The sequence below is a fragment of the Poecilia mexicana genome, unplaced genomic scaffold, assembly GCF_051168715.1.
Source record: "Poecilia mexicana isolate PSO_F unplaced genomic scaffold, ASM5116871v1 scaffold_1, whole genome shotgun sequence".
Taxonomy (NCBI): domain Eukaryota; kingdom Metazoa; phylum Chordata; class Actinopteri; order Cyprinodontiformes; family Poeciliidae; genus Poecilia; species Poecilia mexicana.
Genome location: NW_028263370.1, coordinates 16088963 through 16108152, shown reverse-complemented (window position 1 = coordinate 16108152; position 19190 = coordinate 16088963). Strand labels below are relative to the sequence as shown.

Sequence of the window (19190 nt, the reverse complement as noted above, 5' to 3'; positions counted from 1 at the left end):
ACGAAAAGGGAAATTTTTAACTGCGCGTTCCAACTCCCGCTCTGCTTCCTCTCCCACATGCCAAAGCACGAGATGAATAAACTGCCACTGAGCCGTATGATAATAAAGTCTGCCAGCAGGATTTCAATTCATTTGTGATTAGAGAAAGGAGCAGTATTTTCATTTTGCTGTGCGCTATTGTCTCCGCAGACGCAGCAGGGGGAAACAAAAGGAGACGCAACTCTCATTTATTCTGAAGTAAAGAGTTACCCCGAAGAGAAAAAGCAAAGGAGAGGGGGAGGAAATTCTTTTCAGTGTTATTTAGGTTTTGACTAAAAATGTTGAGAAAGAAGATAAGCACTGAATGACAGAAAAAAACAATGTCAATGTGTCTCATTTTTGGTGATTTACTAAAAATGCTACAGCAAATCGTGCCTCAAATTTGTAACCGCGAGTTGCCATTTAAAACATTTCAATGCTTTATACATTTGCATATAATTTCTTTACCCATTATTTTGCTGAATCATTTTCATTAAAACAATAACTTAGACTTTATTAGCTCTAGCACTTAAACTAAAATATGCATCCAGTGTAGCCAAGCTCAGAGCCTCCATCCATCAGGAGAAATTTATTATTGACATAAATAAATGTCGATATTACACTCGTTAATGACCGATTCTCTGTACTGTGCAGCTCTAGTCCTTGCATATTTTATGACATTATGGAGATATAAAAAAATGTTCAAATTTTGTGAATAAATTAAGTTGTATGTTTAATTTTATGAGGACTTTATCATACACACTAACTTAATTAAGAGCTCTGCTCTCCGTTTAGTCCAGTTAACTCTTTATGACAGACTGTGACCTAATTACCTCTAGTTGGAGTCACATAATCACATTTCCTTGCAGCAGCGTATGAGTAAAATATGGAAAAGAGTGTACAAAGCACCCCCATAGTGAGTAGATATTAACACGTGGTAATTATAAAATATTACGTAACAGGAAACTCATTTAGAACCCCAAAAACATTTTTGGGCGCCAAAAAATCTTAAACTGAAAAAGTGTGAAAATGGTAAATGATGATCAGCACCCCACAAAAGACACACTATCAGATGTAATCAATGATCAATAAACCCTGTCAACACCTAATCATTTTAATCAGACTTTTTCTTTTACAGCACAAAATCAGAATTTTGGATCAGTGTTTGTGTAATGATTATGATTAGAAACACATTTTATAGAATATTTAGGTTACATTTAGAAGAGATTTTGATGCTCAAGTCCAGGATTTTCCTGAAATCCAATTTTCTTGCATGGTTTTTCATACTAATAATTAAAGCTGCAATTAAAACTTCTGGGAAAATAGTTTAGAGACCTCCTATGCACAAGAGGTCATGCTGGAACATTATCTACCCAAACCTGCTCTCCTTTCTATGTCACTGAGACAATAAGAAGATGTGCTGTAAATGGGCACTAAACTCTGTGATAATAGGATGCTCTACCGTGCTTCTTTAGGATCAGTATACAGGCATGAATGGTTGGAAAGAGTGCTTCCTGACAGATATCAGAAGTGATCCTTGTCAGTGGAGAAACCAATAAATAACACCTGTGACTTGTTGCAAGTCTCCCTCGTCTGCTGTGAGTAACAGTGACAGTTTAGTTTTGCTTTAACCAAAGCTGACAGCTGTGCACAAATCCAGCTGGACTTCAAGTTAAGCACAGCGAAGGACAACTGTGAGCTGTGGCACTTTATGCTTTCTTTGGGGAAGATTATAGAGAAAACATACTGTTTTTCCAGATAAGCAGTAGTGTTAATATATAGTATGGATTTCTTTCTGCTTGTTTTTCTTAATCGTTTCCACATTGCAGTTTTTAGCCACCTGTGTGCCCCTCTGAGGCGCTGCTCTATTGATTGTTTTGGTGGCTGCATACACATTTGTCTGGTCTTTATATCTAAGAGGTGCTGTTTGCAATGACAAGCATCAATCAAAAAGTGGAGACAAATATGAGACTATAGAAACTCGGGTTCACTTTGGGTCAGTAAGGACATTCAGACACCTGAAACATCACAGTTTTACTTCATATTTACAATTAAAAATGAAAAATATGTAACTGACTTTGAGCCTTTCTGTATGATTGGATTGAATTGATTATGTTTCTGTCAATATGTTCCAACAATATCTGTCAAATGTTTTTGTAAAATGTATTAAAACTATGTTTGTTGTGTATTTGATGCAAAATAAATAGAAAAAAACCCCTCAATTATTGCTGAATTGAAAAGTCTGCATCCAGTCTTGCTCCTGTCCACCTCTATCACCAATTTGAATCGTTGCATTGCCACTTCATCCATCCGATGAATCCATACTACCATACATGTAAACAAAACCTAATTTAGAATAACACAATGTCCACAAATTGGATTGAAAAATGATGTTTTTGGAAAGAAATATTCTGCCTTCTTTTTGGAAGACAAAAGCATCAAACCCAAACAAATGCAGACGTGCAAAGGGACATTTGATTCGGTTAAGTTTGACTTACACAGCACTGTTTTACTGCACAAAAGCACCAACCAACTTCACCTCCCATACCATAATTAAATATATTTGTCAATAATTGGTCACGGGAGAGCCTGCTGCTATATGAATTAGAGGAAAATATACAACTTTTGTCATTGAAAAGATAATTGTGGCATCAGTGCAAGAAATCATTTAAAACCATTGTTAAAGCTTTGCAAAACAAATGTCAAAATCTGCTGAGTCATCCCCAACAGGCGAAGCTGCAAGCACTGAGAGGAGTGTGTGTAGACCTTAGAAACTCAGTGTTGGTACACACCATTAAAAGTGAGTGGGAGTTTGATCAAGAGTGAGATATAAAACCAGCTTTCTTTCTCTCAAATGTCATAGTGTCAAGTTTTCTAATCTAGCTATTACATAAAATGTACAAACTTGTTGTGGCTTTCCAAAAGCTTTAAAGCTGATCTGAGTTCGACGATATCAATTTGTACTACTGTATTTAAAACAAATTGATATTTACAGTATTAATTTCAATCAAGGGGGTGAAAGCTCAGACAAAATGATTGTAGAGCAACATCAGGGTTACACTGTACCTCTGCCTTGCGTCATGCTACTTTGCAGCATCTGCTCCACTCTGATGGCCATGTTGGAAACATTTTGAGCTATAGCTTGGATCCTCTCCACCAGGCCAGCTGGTTGAAACCTGCAACACACATGAAAACACAGAAACATGGAGAAGGTAGTTGTTCATGTGTTCATGAGTTCATGTCTCTAAATGTTTGCTTTCTATTCTTTTTTCCTATTAGTTTGTTTCCTCTCCCTCTGTCTCTACTTCCTTCCAGCCGATTTGGTTGTGTTAGTTTTGCCAGATGTAGACTCTACACTATTGGAGCGTGAAAAAGAAATTGACTTGTATAACAGTTTCTTTTCCCCTTTTAGGATGGGAGAACTCCCATTCACATAATAAGACCGGTGTGTCCACAGGGATTGGGCTTAGAGCTTCATTTCAGTTTAGATTAAGATTAGGTTACGTTTAAACACGTAATGGTTATGATTACGGTTACTGCACATGAACACCAATCAGAAACGTCTAAAATTTGTCTGTAATGGCCCAAAGTAGCATTTGCACAACAAACTCAAGTTATTTTACAACCTGAAGAAGAGCCAACAGTTTTCAGGAAAAAATATATTAAAGATTGTCTTTTTTTGTGTTAATGAGAAAGTTTTGGCACGTGAAATGCTTTCATATTGATCGGTCTTTCCCTTAAACATAGGTTCATAACTGATTAGGTTCAGCAGCATAAATCTCCAGGTGAACTTAATAAATTGTATTAATTAGCAAGAACATCTTTGGGCATTTGGGAGCACTAACAACAACTTTATCCCCATAATCTCCTTGAATCACAATCCCACTGATATCCGGCCTGCCGTTCCTTTTCCTACTGTCATCCAATCTCCATGCTGCCCAGGTTTATTTTTCTCAGGGACTACACGTCTTCCATGCTGGGGTTTAGGAAAACTCCCTCTTCTCTTCACCAGGATGTGCATGAATGGAGAGCACACAGTGCACAGCAGTGACTGGCTATAAAATATAAAATAGTATCCCAGCACATTTAAACAGTAAATAGGGCAAAAGCCAAAATAGAAACCACAATACTTGGTGTCAGTAAGTGGATTTCCTTAACCTTACTCATTTTTTGTTTTGTCCAACAGCATTTTAGCTTAGCAACAGAAGTATAAATGTTCTTCTCTGTGTCAAATGTATAGCTTGGGGACTTTCAGGAGTGAAATTAGTTTTTCAAAAGTGAAACATTTATGCTATTCCTAACAACATTTCAAAGAATATCAAGTTGGAGATCACTACAAAACCAATTGTGTATTTTTCTCTCAAAGGACAAAACCTTTGCACGCTGAGCTGATCACCCAATGCCACTTTTGGACTTTCTTTGACAGGACTTTGTGCCAAATGGACTCTCTGGAGTGTCACCCTCTAATCTCATGTCTGCAGTCTGCTGCAGTGTAAACTCATCTGACTCCATAACGGAGTCGGTTATAAAGGGACACATAAAGGAAGCGAAACAGATTAAAAGACTGAAAAATGGAGATTTCACAATGGGACCTAAATAGGGCAAAAACAGAAGCCAGAAACATACTTGGATTGTGAACAGGAATATAAACTGGCAGAAAATAAAGGGAACTAGATCAACCAACAGCAGCAACAAAAACCAGGGGGAATTTTGTTTTTGGAGGAATGATAAAATAAATGGATCCTGTGTGCCGTCGTGTGGAAGCCAACAAAACGGCTTGACTGAAACATTAGAGAACGATTGGGATCAAAGAAATACAAGATTATGCATATTTGATGGCCCACTGTTGCATGCCTTATGCTGTAAAGCTCCCTTCCTTTTGATGAATGTAGACAGTTAGTTCTTTTGCCAATGGGACTAACATGGAGGAGCCAAGGAAAGACAAAAATGGCAGAATGCATGTAGATGAGGAAGAAAGATGATGGGTGTTTAGTGGAAGCGTAACAACTCGAGAAAATCAACGTTAACTTGAGTTATACAGTAAAAAATACAAAATAATAAAGTGTTTATACTTCCTTGTGTTTCTCTTTCTCTTTTTGTCAGATTTTGCTTAGGGAAGAAAATTATCAAACAAAATCCTCTGGGCAAAAAGTGCCTTATCCCAAAGGCAAATAATGACAGCAAAGACAAAGTAATTCATTAAACTCACTCTTCCTGCTCTCTGTAACACCAGCTAGCAGCTTGCTCGCCCACAGCTAGCAGGGGTGCACACCGGTTTTTGAAACGTTTCTACTGGTACCGGCAATATAGTTCAGCAATGTGACCTACAGTAGTTTTTCAGTTGGCCTGGAAAACAAAAGTAAGGTTTCAACTCTGTGACATTTCAGGCCTCGTTTACACTGAGCTGGTTCACAGGGAAACCATCATTTTGTTGCGATCCAGCCGCTTCCAGTGACCGAAGTGTCCGACACTAAAGAAACAGCACAAAATGTTTACTCAAATCTTTTAAAGTACATGCACTTCATAGTATTTCAAAAGTGACTGTGATTAAAACATTTTGTCTTTGAGCCATGTTTCATTATCCATTTCAGATTTAATTTGTTTTACGACAACGGTTTTTAAAGTGTCTGACAACAGCAACTTTATTTTGAATTTAGTCAAGTACAGAAGCAAACTAAGTAGAACAGAAAATAATTACTTTTCAGTGTCATTGTTAATTGTACTGATTTCTGTGCCAGTTCAGTTAATAATGTCACTGTATAGCAAGACGAACATTTTAGAAATGCTCTTCTTGTCATACCTTCCGGTTTAGGTTGGTCATCTTTTTATTCTGGCCGGTTTGAAATGGTCCCATTCTTCTTTTTTTTTTTTTTCCAGTGGGTGAATTGTTCAGCGTTCCTTGGAATGTTCAGAAGTTAAGATATTGTTTGTAAACCTAAAAGATTAAATCCACAGAGCTTGTATGTACTGTCAAAAAGAAAACAAGTCGTTTCTTACCCGAGTACCTGCAGCAAATTTATGAGAAAGAGCACGGTGCCGTGGAAAGAAGCCCTCTGGGATAAATGTTGTTACTGACTGAGCCTTCTTGTGTGCTTAAGGGGGAGGAATAGGTAAGCTCAAGGACAGAGACTGATCTTTGGAGAGCGTACACCTAAAGGGGGACTTACCAGCCTTTTTCGTAGCACAGTAAACAGTGAATCAACTCTGCATCCTTGTCAGCGCTTTCATCTCACTTGCTTATTTTCCCAGGCTCATTGCTGCCCCCCTCCCTGGCTTGTTATTGCTCTCAGTTTTCTGCTCTAACGAGTGGCTGCCCTGTGGGCGAATCGCAGGCTGGGGCTTCAGACATCAAGTTCCATTCGCTGCTACATGGGAGTGTGTCAGCAGCAATGAAGCTCACACAGAGCCGAGACTCCCACCCTGCATGTGTGCAAAAGTGTGTCTTTCTGTAAATGCACTCCTGACTGGCCTGGAATTTGAGATATTTCCATAAATCTCTATTTTCCCCATTTGCACCATTCCCCACTGGAAAAAAAATAAATAAAATAAAAATCATACTTTTACCTCGTCAGTCTTACCCCGTGTACTCACACACTCTGCTGTACTGTATTCTGTATGTGTTGTATTCTGTATGTGTGTTTGGAAATGAAGTATAAGAAGTGGGTGATGGGAGAGACAGGAAAGACAGTCATGGTTGGGAGAGTAAAAAGGATAACTATTGTACGTTTTGACCAACTCTGTTAAAAACCCCCCAACAGACTGGATGTCAGAAGTAAATGACAGAATGAATGAACAGACTTGGAAACTTTCTGCTTTGATAACGTAGCTGCTCGTCTCAAGGGATGTCAAGCAAATCCTACCGTCCATGTCATTCTCACACTGCGAATATCAAAATATTTCCTGCTCAAAATTTTATATCAGGACGCTTAAAACTGGAACAAGAACTCCTCCAAAATAAAAGCCACACAAGTAAGGTAAAGAAAATCAAGCAACACAAAATTTAATATTGAGATTTCATCCATGTAGAATAGCCAAGTCAATGGTGCTCAGTTCCTTCCTGATATTCACCAAGAGTATAAATAAAGATTTTTCAAACATTCAGAAGAGAGCAAGTCTGCCAAAAAAAAAAAAAAAAGTCAAAACACTAAGAAGAATCCAGTTGCAGCTTTGGAGAAGCTCTGGATAAAAACAAAAACTAAAATAACTCATTCATTTCTGTTTTATTTTTCTTCTTCAAACTTTTCAACGTTTTTGTGATAAGCAGTCAATACTGTTTTCAATATTAGGAGCAGTGGTGTTGCCCCGTGTGTGAGATTGCAGTCACTGCTTAAAACAAATATAATTATTAAACTGTTTTTAATACATTTTAGTGAAAGGTTAATGGGTCGAACACATAATAACCCTAAAATGAACCGGACTACCGTTTGAATTGGTAAAGTATTTTTTCCTCAGTGGAAAAAAATGTCTCCAGCTCAGGGCCCACGTTCTCGTAAGTGCAGCCCTGCTTTACACATTTCCTCAAGAATTCAAGTAGCCAATTAAGTTATCATGATCAGATCCATCATTTGCTTTGAATTGCCAGTTCCTACATTGTGTCTGAATCAGATTTTCCTTGTGGTCCATTGCAGAGGAGAATTAAAACCAAAAAAGACATGCATTGAGAAAAAGACAACAAACCCACACAAACCATGACTATTACATTCTAACATGTCCAACATCCACAGTGGATATGGTCAAGTCATAAAGTAATTATCATTGATTGAAGTTTGCTTTGAAGCTAATTACAGCTTGACTATAACTCTCTACCCTGCTCACCCTAAATCCAGTCTAAATCCCTTCAGGACAGTAAAACATGGATGCATCACGCTGGTACGGCTCTCTGACAACAGACCATTACATCCTTACTTCTCTGTAATGGCCCAAGAGGAGAACAGCTTCCTCTGCATTAAACAGCCCATTACTAGACATTGATTGCAGTTAACACCAACGTCAGACCATATTAATCGTTCCATCTTTCCGCTCTGGCGCCTCTCCGCGGATCTGAACCGGAGTGCTTATCGAGGATCATTTAACGAGGTTTTGAAGAAGCGAAAGGGGCTGCTGTCAGTGTGCATCACATCACACCTGCTGAGTTTAGTTAGGCTGTCTGGAAACAAAATTTGGAATAAAGAAAATGTTAGACAGAGAAGACGGGATGTTTGGGTGTGGATGCGGCGAAAGGAGGGGAAGTTAGATAAGAGCCTGGAGCAGCACGACTTTCCTGTCTGCACTGATTGGGACGTAACGGGGGCAATTTCCACAATCAAATACGAGAGTGATCGAAATGAAATAGAGGAATGCATGAGGCAATTTTGTAAATGAAAAAAAAAAGAGGTGCAAATTCTAACAAAACAAAACCTATGGTGTCCGACATAAAACTTCTCCTTTCGTCCTTTTCTAATCCAATTGTTTATGGATTTCATTGTTATTTTGGAGTAAAGCTTTGATCATTCTTCCTGATCTAGTGTTTTTTGTTGTGTCCCAGTCAGGTTTGTTTAGTTTATTTCACTAACACCCACAACATATCCAAATTCTAACTAAAAAAAATAAAAAATTCTGGTTTATCTTTTTAATAATTTGAATGCACATTCAGCAAGTTTTCAAAAAATGATCTGAACACTAAATGTCTCCAGTTTCCCCTGTGATAGGTAATTAAATCCTCCTTTACTGTCCTCTTCCTGTAACACCATTAAAACAAGAAAACAAGCTAAAGTGGGTTACTAGTCCAACAGTCCAATCTGAAGTCAAATACAAATCGATTTAAAACTGGGTTGATTTAACAGACTGGGTGAGATGAGGAGATTTAACCCAGTTAATCCCAGAGTTATGTTTAAAATTATAAAATGGATTAAAACAAAGTCTGTGCAATTTATTGAATTTACTTTGACTTTGGTAAGAAAAATTCACAAGAACAATGTATTATGAAAAACTAATTTTAGTTTACTATTTGGGCATATTTCATATTTTGGAAATATGCTATTATATGGTATTAAATATGCTATTATTGTGTTATGTTACCCCTTTTAAAAAACCCGTTATGTAATCATATTTTGAAAAGTCAAGAGTAGCATCCATCTGTCAGTTCCAAACATTGCTCTACCATTTCCTACATGGAAAAATGGGCATAAATTGATAAAAGCAGTAAAATATGAAGTGGATGAGGGTAGAAATGACTATCTGTGTCTGCAGCAGTGCTTACCAAGTAAAACATAGCACCACTCTGGAATGCAACAAACTAGTTCAGCCATCTGATATTTAGACCCAGACTGATCTATAAACAACAAACAGGAATGTGACTGAAATTTATTGAGTCTATTTTATTTACATTTATATACATGTGTAGGATCTTTGGGTTTAAACAATCCATTACCTAAGTTACTAAACCTATATAATGGGTTTAAAGGAATATGCCATCCATTTTCTATGGCTGGATTAGTATAAAAATAGAAAAGAAAACATCTGTTTTTTTCTTCTTTTTTTTAAAAAACAACATCTGAGGTGAAATCCTTGGAGCAGAAATCAATAGCATGTTGTGGTGTAATTCAAAATCATGGTCTGTGAAGAATGATGAGCCTATGGCAGCCATGTTAGAGGAGGCGCTCTATCCTGCCTTGTGTTGATTACTAGTAACCTTGATTTCTGACTTTTTGACCTATCCTGCATATGTCCCCCCTTGCTCTTTTTACTGATTTTATTTACTATCGACTGTATATAGAAAACAAGCAGCACCAGGAGAGAAATAATGAGCCTCATTTTGGTCTGTTGTCGCAGTATTTGATTAAACTATCCACAACAACATGAAATACTCACTGGAGTTAAAGAAATACCCCAGGAGTTTCAGGGTAAATATTTTTTGGTCACTTTCTGAGTTGCATTGTCATCGTTTTCTCATCTTGGCTTGTGCTTTATGTCTATTAGAGGTAAATTGTTATTTTTATTTGCTTCCAAGTGTTATAAACAATAACAAAAAAAGTCACATATAGAGAATACTTGCTACTCTTAAATTTTGCTCAGATGTTGTAGGAAATCAGAGCAGAAATTGTACATTTTCAAAATAAAACAAATATGTTTTGTTCATTTAATAACCATTACCATATGTTTTCTGAATCTGAGTACTGTTTCACCAAAAGCCTGTGGCGTGGGGCAACTTTCCTACCTGTTGATAGCAGAGCTGAGCTCATCCAGGCGCCTCGCATCCGACGTGGAGCTGTTGTCGAGTTTGGACAGCGTGTCCATCCTCTTCAGGATCACCTCCAACATGTCACTGATCTTCCTCAGCACACCGCGTGACTCCACACCTCCCAGCACTGAGAGGAGAGAAGACCACAGAAGCAAAGACAGAAGGTAAATAAAAAGCTAGGACCGGGGATAAACAGGTGGCATAGTAAACAGTGAGCAAGGCAACCGTAAAGTTTGCAGCTTCATTGAAGGCTCAACATTTGTGAATGGTTGATGTTGTGTTGTTGCGTTTTATTTTTGTTCATTATGGTACAGATAATGACATAATAGTTCCTTCCGGTGGGCGACATATTTATGTCCGAAAATACATTTGTCAGCAAATTATGCAACTGTGACTTTGTAGAGCATCCAAGTATTCTGCTACCTTAGTATATTTTATAAAGACAAGAAGTTCTTATAAAGTTTAAGTGGATGTGTCCATCTAATAATATATTTAGCCCAGAGATGAGCCGAGAAATTAACTAGTGGATTTTAGAAATTAAAAGATGAATAGATGTCTGGCCTTGTGTGGACATCCATTTACCCTTTTACTTTTCATAAATAATTGCAAGTTGCTTAGATGGAAGGAAATGGACTTTCAATGTTTATTCAGTGGTGACTGAATCCCATTGTCATAAACATGACATAACACCTGGTGTGAACATGTTCAGAAATGTTTATGTCTGTTGTAATGAAGTGTCATTTGGTAAATAATGACACTTTTAATGCAATTTTGCATTAAAAATTGGATTACAAGTGGATTATTCAGTAAGTATTGACAATGTTAATGGAAAATTGTTTTAAAAGTTGCATTAAAAGTGCATTATTGAGTAAATATTGATACTTCTAAGGCAAACTTTCATTAGAAGTGTCAATGTCTATTAAAGTAGTAAATGCAGTAATAGACATTTACTTAATTATTCAGTAAATGGACATTTTTAGTGTAAACTCTCAATAAAAAGTTGCATTAAAAATGCATTATTCTGTAAATATTGACACTTGTAATTCAAAGTTGCATTAAAAGTGTCATTATTTACCAAATGACACAACAGTTGTAAACCTTTCTGAAGTCTCCTTCATGACAGATGTTATGTCATGTTTATTACAGTGTCATGTCAGTCTTTTGCATGCCCCCTTCAAATAAACTGAACAACTTGAAACCCTAAATCTGGAACCTGCCTAACTGAAACGTATCGAAACATGACAGCTGTTGTTCCAACTTTTCTCAGAAGTGTCAACATTATATGCCTCAAAACCACATTATATTTTGTCATTAAGTCATAAAGGGACAAATAGGTCAGAGTGTATTCCAATAAATCCCATCAGAGCTGCATGGACGCTGGAAATGGCCAAATTTCAATGACAGACGCCTCTATCGAACCCCTGTCTGTCCCTTGACAAGCAATTACAGCCAATGGGCTCCGGGGTCTAAGAGTCCCTGCACAAGGCCAGCGTCTGTCTTAGTACCCAGCAGGAAGAGGACAAATTGTAACTTTAGTGAGTTATCACCTCAGCTATTGATGAATTTATCTGAGACTGACAGTTTCACATTCTCGTTGGCAACAGAGTACTCTGTCATAGTGTGCTGCTGGATGGCTTCAGAAAACTTTATGACTGCCTGTTAATGCTGATGGTCTGAGTAAGGTCATTTAAACTTTAGGAGAGGTTTCCTTACCTTAAGCTACATGATATTAAAATGTTGGTTAATGTTTATTGTGACTTGAAGCAGATGAGGAGTGACTAAAATTATACTTTGAATGTCTAACAGCTGCAATTGTTTACTAGTTTGTCTCAAATCAGAATTTAAGGAACAAATATTTCCGTAAATATTCTATTTTTTAATGATTAATTACTGCAAAGCAGACAACGGCTCATTCAAGTCTCTGTAGTAGAAAACTGGAGACCATACTGGGAATGTCATCCCTTTTCCAGTATGTAAAGAATGGGAGAGACAAGGCATATTTTATTCCACCTCTGACCATGTTTAACGCAATACAAAGGAAGAAGAACAAAAATGAAAGAGAGGGAATTAAGTTTGCCATTTCAGTGTCTCCAGAAAATCTTTTAACTGCCTTGGAATTATAATGAAAACACAATAATGCGATAAAAAAAATGCTGAACGAGTCATCATTTCACATGCATAGCAATACGCTAGGAAATGGGTTATTTCATGAATTTGAAATTTCCTTATTTCTAATAGGGATATTTGTCTAAAAAAACAACTCTTCCAAAGAGCTCATTATTTGGATCATAAAACAGACTGATGAGAAGCACAGCATGCAGTAGCAAGTTAATTTGTATTTGTGAATTGTTCCAGTTAAAATGCATGTCATGTCACTGGCTTGCAAGCAATGTGCTGATATTGAATCTCTATCAACATTTAAACTGGCAAAAAACAGATGTTTGTGTCACTGCTCTTGAATTTTTGTTGAACACAATGAATCTTAGTAAAGTATTTGAAATACTTGCTATAAAAAAAGGACAGATATCAGATTTAAATCCTTATTATGCATGTCTCTACATACAGTGAAAGGTCTGCTCAGTGTTTGTTGCAGGTCAAGATCAGTCAGATTGGATGGAGTTTATCGTCAAAGTCCATCTAAATTAGCGGTTCTCAACGTGGGCGGTACCGCCCCCCCGGGGGCGTTCAGAGGACCCGCTGAGATTCCTTTGGGGGGGGTTTGGTCGAAGGTAAACTTTACACCTTAAATGCACAACAATACCAGTTTAGACTTTGAGCAACTTGGTAAAACTGTATTGTGTAACATTAAAACATGCTTGGCTGCAACTGTATCGATGGCAGCTCTCCTTCTCTTCAGTGTTTGTAGCTTCTTGGCTCAGCTCCGCTCTCCTGCTACTGGTAGCTTCACCACATCAGTTCAGCGTTACACCGGCTGACGATGTTGCTGTGATTCACTTTGTCTGGTATTTTTGTACATATGTTTTGGCAGTTCTGTGATCATGTCAAAGTTATATTAAAAAGTGTTTTATTTCCGTTTGAAAGCTGCCCGCTTCCACGGAAGGACAACAGAAAATCGCTCTTATAAACATGTAATTACTAAAATCACGATACCCTCACTTTGTATCCCTCTGAAAAATGAACCCATTTAAATAAAGAAAGCCCTCCATGGTGATACAACGATAGAGGGTGTTAATTTTAAAGCGTTAACACCGGTGCTGTAAGTGGTCCGGTGTGAAACGGGTGTGATAGAACAACGGTACCACAGCACTTTTAACCCTTGTGCGTGCGAGGACTGAGGCAAACGTAGAGGACTACGGCATTATTTCCAGATAAAAGGTAAAATAATATTGTTGAAGTGCCATGGGTTTGTTGAGACCACATCTAGTACTGAGAATAAATATATCTACAGACCATAACAATAAAGAACGTATCACTTATTTATGTTTTTAATTAGATTTGATATATTTATTTCTTCAATATTATGTTTCATGTCAGTGTTAATGTCATGAGGCTGTTCAGTGACTCCATGACACTTGCAATTTGACTCATTAGGATTTGATTAAGAACCAGATTTGTTCTTTGTAATTTCTGTCCAGTAAAACTATTAATCTATAAATCAATAGACAGGTCTATATAAAGATATAATCCATGGTTCTGTCTCATATTTGTATGGCATTAAAAGGATCTGGAACTTTAGTTTTTCCACTGAAAGCTCTGGTTTGCTCAATAAATGCCATGTGGGTGAAATTTTACGGATGATACTCTGCATGGGCGTAGGTTTGGGTAGGGACGGTAGGGACATGTCCCGACCAATATTCACGGGATATGAAAAAGTCCCGACCAATTTTTGCCATATTGGCTCAAAGAACGTGGATCTACGATCTTTGATTAGCAGCAACAGGCGGTGCGCGGAACGGAAGCTTCTTAGTTTGACATTTATTATGAGCCTCCGAGACCGTGTCGGAACGGTGCTGTAGGGGGGAGGGGGGGAGGGGGAGTCAGTTGAATCGTCAGACGTTCTTTGATTAGCTGCAAAAGGCGGCGGCTAGCTGGGCACACGCGTCTCCTTCTGAGTCTCCGAGACCATGTCGCCACCAAAAAAGAAAAGGACAGACATTAGAAGTTATTTCGCTAAGTCGGCTGTAAGTACAGTGAGTGGACCCATAAGTTAGATATCTATCACGCAACGCATTTGTTGTAAAGTCCGGTGTTTAGTAAGGTCAGCACTGAATGTGAGGTAGAATAGGTCTGTTAATTATGTAATATTTTTTCACATAGGATGCTCAGACAGCAGAGCAAGGGGCAGAGCAGAACGATAGAGAGGTGGCTGGAGCTTCAGGGCTCCAGGTGAGGTGTTAGTTCTCAGATATGAAATATACTGTGAAATTATCTCAGTAAATATGGCATAAGTATGACTGTATCTTGTTGTATACACAAGATGTATGATATGGTTATGGTTGGGGGGAGGGGTTATTAAGCCAATGTGGTTTCCCCCCCCCCCCCCCCTTCTCAAAAATGTTCGGTGCTCTTGGGCATTTCACTGTGCTGCCGGGGGGGGTGTCAAGGTCCCCACCAAAACTTAGACCGAACCTACGCCCTTGATACTCTGATGTCCCATCTCCTGAAGGCAGCACAGAGCTGCCACCAGAAACTGACAAACACTGAAGAGAAGAGCTATGATTAATGTAGTTACGGTTCTATCCATGTTTTAATGTTGCAGAGCTCAGTCGTTTTGCAAATAGATCAAAGTTTAAACTGGCATGTTGAACATCTTTTATCTGATCATTTTGTGTAATATTTAACAACTTGAAAATGACAAGAATATTTTTTCCACTCTGATTGGCTGCTGTTAGGCCTACCGATTTTAAGTTGAATGTTCATTGCATTTTTCATAGACACCTGTGAAAATAATTTCTATTCCCATGGCTTTTTTGTTCTCTGGGAAATTAGTTTTGATGATAAGTACAGAAACAAGTATAAAAATCAAAACATCTACAATAGTGATAGTAATATTAATAATAAAATAATAGTCAGTGCAAAGTAGCCCACAAATTCTTTGGTGGGGGGCGGTGAGGAACCTGGATAAAGGCTGGGGGGGCGCTGGCCCGAAAAAGGTTGAAAAACACTGCTCTAAACAATCTAAACCATCTACACCTATTGGTTAAGATGGTCAACTGTAGGCTTCCATTTTTTGCAATTTCCTTTCAACTGTACGGCTATACCATTTCTTGACATTATATAAGTATATAAAATGAATCAAAATACACTGGAGATTTTGGTTGCAATGTGAAAATAAGAGAAAAAGTTTGAGGAATAATTTTGCAGGAACCATAAATCCTGTAAGAGTGAAAGCAGTGGGCTAACAGCACCTAGCCTGTGGCATGCTTCTCCATGAGGACTTTAAATTCCTCACCTTGAATGGCTGGAATAAATCAGCTTCCACACTGTCAGTGCCATATTGAGCAGAATATTTAGTGCAACAGCACATCATATTTCTTCTCAGGCCCTGCAAAGCGTGAAGCATGACCAGAGGCCTTGTTAGTTGCCTTGAATGGACTTCTGAAAAGTGAGAGGACGTTACCGTGCATGTGTGGATGTGGTGTGTGAGTTTAAATAGTGCAGCATGCTTGGAAACTAAGCTTTTCAAGCTGACCACTTTCAGTTAGTGTGCAGCTGAGCCTTGGCAGAGCAAGCAATTACCATCGGCAGCAGGAAGCTAATCTGTAGGCCGGACAGAAAGTATTACAGGATACTGAAACTAATCATGGCAGGTCTATTTCTTAAATATAAGCGGTTTGAAAATTATCTCCTACGATTATTACCCAATAAGTGTTTACTCTATAGGTGAACTGAATGTGGAGATTTTTTTTTACTTGTGAGTTTTATTGACCAGCTTTTTAATGTGTATTTTATTGAAATCCTGCATTTTATTTTGTGGTATAGATGTTTGTTTATGTAAAAAGGTTAAAAAAAAAAAAGTTTTTATTTTTTAATGTTTAAATTTTGTTTATATCTCTTTAAATTATGTCATAAACATACCAGAGTTATAATATTTAATACTTCTATTTGTGCCTTTTCCAGTGTGAATGCAAATTGCTGGTGCAAATTAAAATAATTCATTCAGAAGAAGGCAGACTTCAAAAATGTAATTTTACAAAAACACCCTTACAAAAACAACTTGTCATGTGATACTTTATGACAATTATTCAAATTACTGGAAGGTAACCAGTCCTCTCTCGATCTGGAGAGGTTTTCTTACAGGGATTCATCTTTTAAGATTCATCCATTTTCCTATCAACTCTGACCAATTCAGAAAACATCCCTAAAGCAAGACACTGCCATCACTATCTGGTGTATTTCTCAGCTTCATGACGCTGTTGATCATCTAACAAAGGTCTTTTAAATAACGCCTGTATGTAGACTTTACATATCTAGTACACAGGTGGGCCCTATGCTATATATAATAAGGTTGCTCCACATTTTGTTTGGCTGTAATAATAGAAGGGGATGGATACAAAGGCAACCAGAACTTTTTTGGTTTCTAACTGTAGAAAAAAATAATTCTCCATAATAATTATATGTGTTGTGTTCTCAAATGAAATGCTAATAAAAGATTTTCAATTTTATTGATGTGAAGATGAGTGTGAATATTTTTGCAAGGAACTGTATGTTGCGCAAAGTTGCATAACAAACAATGAATAATATGCATCAGTGCAAAGTAAAATATAAATATACACTCATCATACACACCCAGTGCAAAAGTTACTCTGTGTGCCAGAACAGAATGGTGCTTTGATTGGCTGGAAGAGTGTTTGCATATTCATGAAAAGAAAAGTGTTCATGGCGTGATGAATGCTGACAGAAGGGCCTGCAGGATATGAATTGACGCAGCTAAATCAACTGGAGACCAGTGCTATTTTCTCAACGCACGCATAAACACACACACAATCCACTTAGGAACAAACATCTCACCTTATTTCACACCTTCTAACTAATAAATAAAAAAATATATATACACAAGGAAGTTAATTAATGTTGACATGGATACGTCAAAAAGCTCTCAAACCAGAGCTTAATGACTTGGCTTCTCGGGAAGAGGACAACACTGCAATAGATCCAAAACTAATGTCCATCCCCGTATGCATGATGAGCCATCAACAAGCTGAGCCGTTTACGAAGACATGTCAGTTTCCAAAATATCTATTTTAATATCGTGAAATTATTTCTTGAATTACGCAGACAGTGCTGTTTTAACCCATTATGATCTGCAAAACCAAACACAAAAATCCACCAGCGCACACCGCTAAGAGCAGGCAGCTGTCCTGAGGCAAATTAATTCACAACAAGAGCAGCAAAAGCAGGTGGGTGGTTGACCCAAGATGCTGGACCTAGCAAAAGTTTGGACAGATGGAGGTTAAACAGATGAACGAAAAAGGAAGCACTGTGTCATATATGAAAATCACTGGAAAGCGCATTGATTAGACTAGAGGGGACCACAAATGGGCAAACTACTTCCCGCTTCTGTCCTCTTCCGGATTTAATTTTTGCCTTTAGATTTGTGCCTGAATATCTATATCTCTCTCTCTCTACCTTTTCTCCAATAGTCCTGTCTGACTGCTGCTAGCTTCATTTAATTCCTTGCCACTCTCTCACTGTTAGCAAGGCAATGCAATGACACATCATCCAACAAAGAAGAAAGGTTTATAGAAAAACTATTTAATACCTTGAGATCAAAGATGTTCATTTATTGCAGTAGTGAAGATCTGCAAGAAGTGAAAAGGCTGAAATGTGTCTTTTTTTAGCTGCAGAATGAAAGTGAAGTGGGAGCAAAAGAAAAGGAGAGAAATAAAGTCTTGGGTATCAGAGATAATGTAATAGCAGTAACATAAAAACAAAAGATTTCACACTAAAATACAATAAAATACAAGGAAATCTAGGAATTAAAAGATCAACGAGCTTTTGTAGAGTGTCAAGCTGAACACTTAATAAAATAGACTGACACAAGAAACAGGGAATGCCTCAGTCTACACTGTTCAATTTGGATAAGCTTTTGAAATATTTATTCATTTGCTTTTGACATTTTCTCTCCATCTACCAAGCGATGTCATGGTAAATTTGATATTGTGAAGGAAAACGTGGTAGATAAGAATTATTTCAAGTCACAAAGATGTAAAAAATTGCTACAATGCTCGTTAACGCAGACACAGATTGTGCCTCTTAACTTGACATGGTTGTTATCAAGCTCTTGAGGCTCTTTGTGAATGCACTCCCTTCCACTAATCAGCAGCTGAACATGTGGCTGGTATTGTCTGGTGTACCCCTGCCCTCAACTGAAGCTTTGTCCCTGACATTTCAAGGCAGAAATCTGACTGTGTTGTACCAAATAATTATTACTTTCAACACTAGTCATGTTAGAAATGAAAGTAGCTGCTTTGAACACATCTTCAGGTTCTTCTGGGATCAAAGCAGCCTCTCAGTGGTAGCCAGAAGAAACATTATCTAGTCAAAATATTTTGGTATTTTCCAAGACATTCAACTTATTTCTTTTTCACTATTTGAGTCAATTCAATCAGTCAAAACTATTAAAAGTGTTTGGGCTGTAAACGATTTCTCATAATTGCTAAAGCTCCTATGCTGTAGGTTTTAAAACAGCATGTTGTTATGACCAAACTGACACTGTCAATGGAGTTCTGTGACAGTTGCTACTTACACAAGAGCAACTGTGCTGAAACATGTTAAAGTAAATTATAACATTTCCACTTATTCTGAAGTACATTTCTGAACTTCTCAGAGCTTCTTCAAAAGGAAAATATTAGTGATGGTGGCATTAATCAAGGTTTTTCCATGACTAAACTTAGTGTGCAATACCTCTTGTAGGTCTACAGTTTGTGCTTTTATATATAAGAATTAGATGCTAAATACCATATTGTCCAGACTATGAAGCACATCCACA

At 37.6% G+C, this 19190-nt stretch overlaps 1 protein-coding gene across 1 annotated transcript in view; it reads right to left on the bottom strand.

Moving 5' to 3' along the window:
• LOC106922552 (alpha-1,6-mannosylglycoprotein 6-beta-N-acetylglucosaminyltransferase B-like) overlaps nt 1-19190 on the bottom strand; it is a 127792-nt gene that overhangs the window by 77047 nt on the left and 31555 nt on the right. Inside the window, exons 3-4 of the mRNA XM_014995069.2 lie at nt 10214-10364; nt 3085-3194 (exon numbers count right to left, since the gene is read on the bottom strand). Of these exons, the coding sequence (XP_014850555.2) occupies nt 3085-3194; nt 10214-10364 (261 nt within the window). The remainder of the gene's footprint in view (nt 1-3084; nt 3195-10213; nt 10365-19190) is intronic.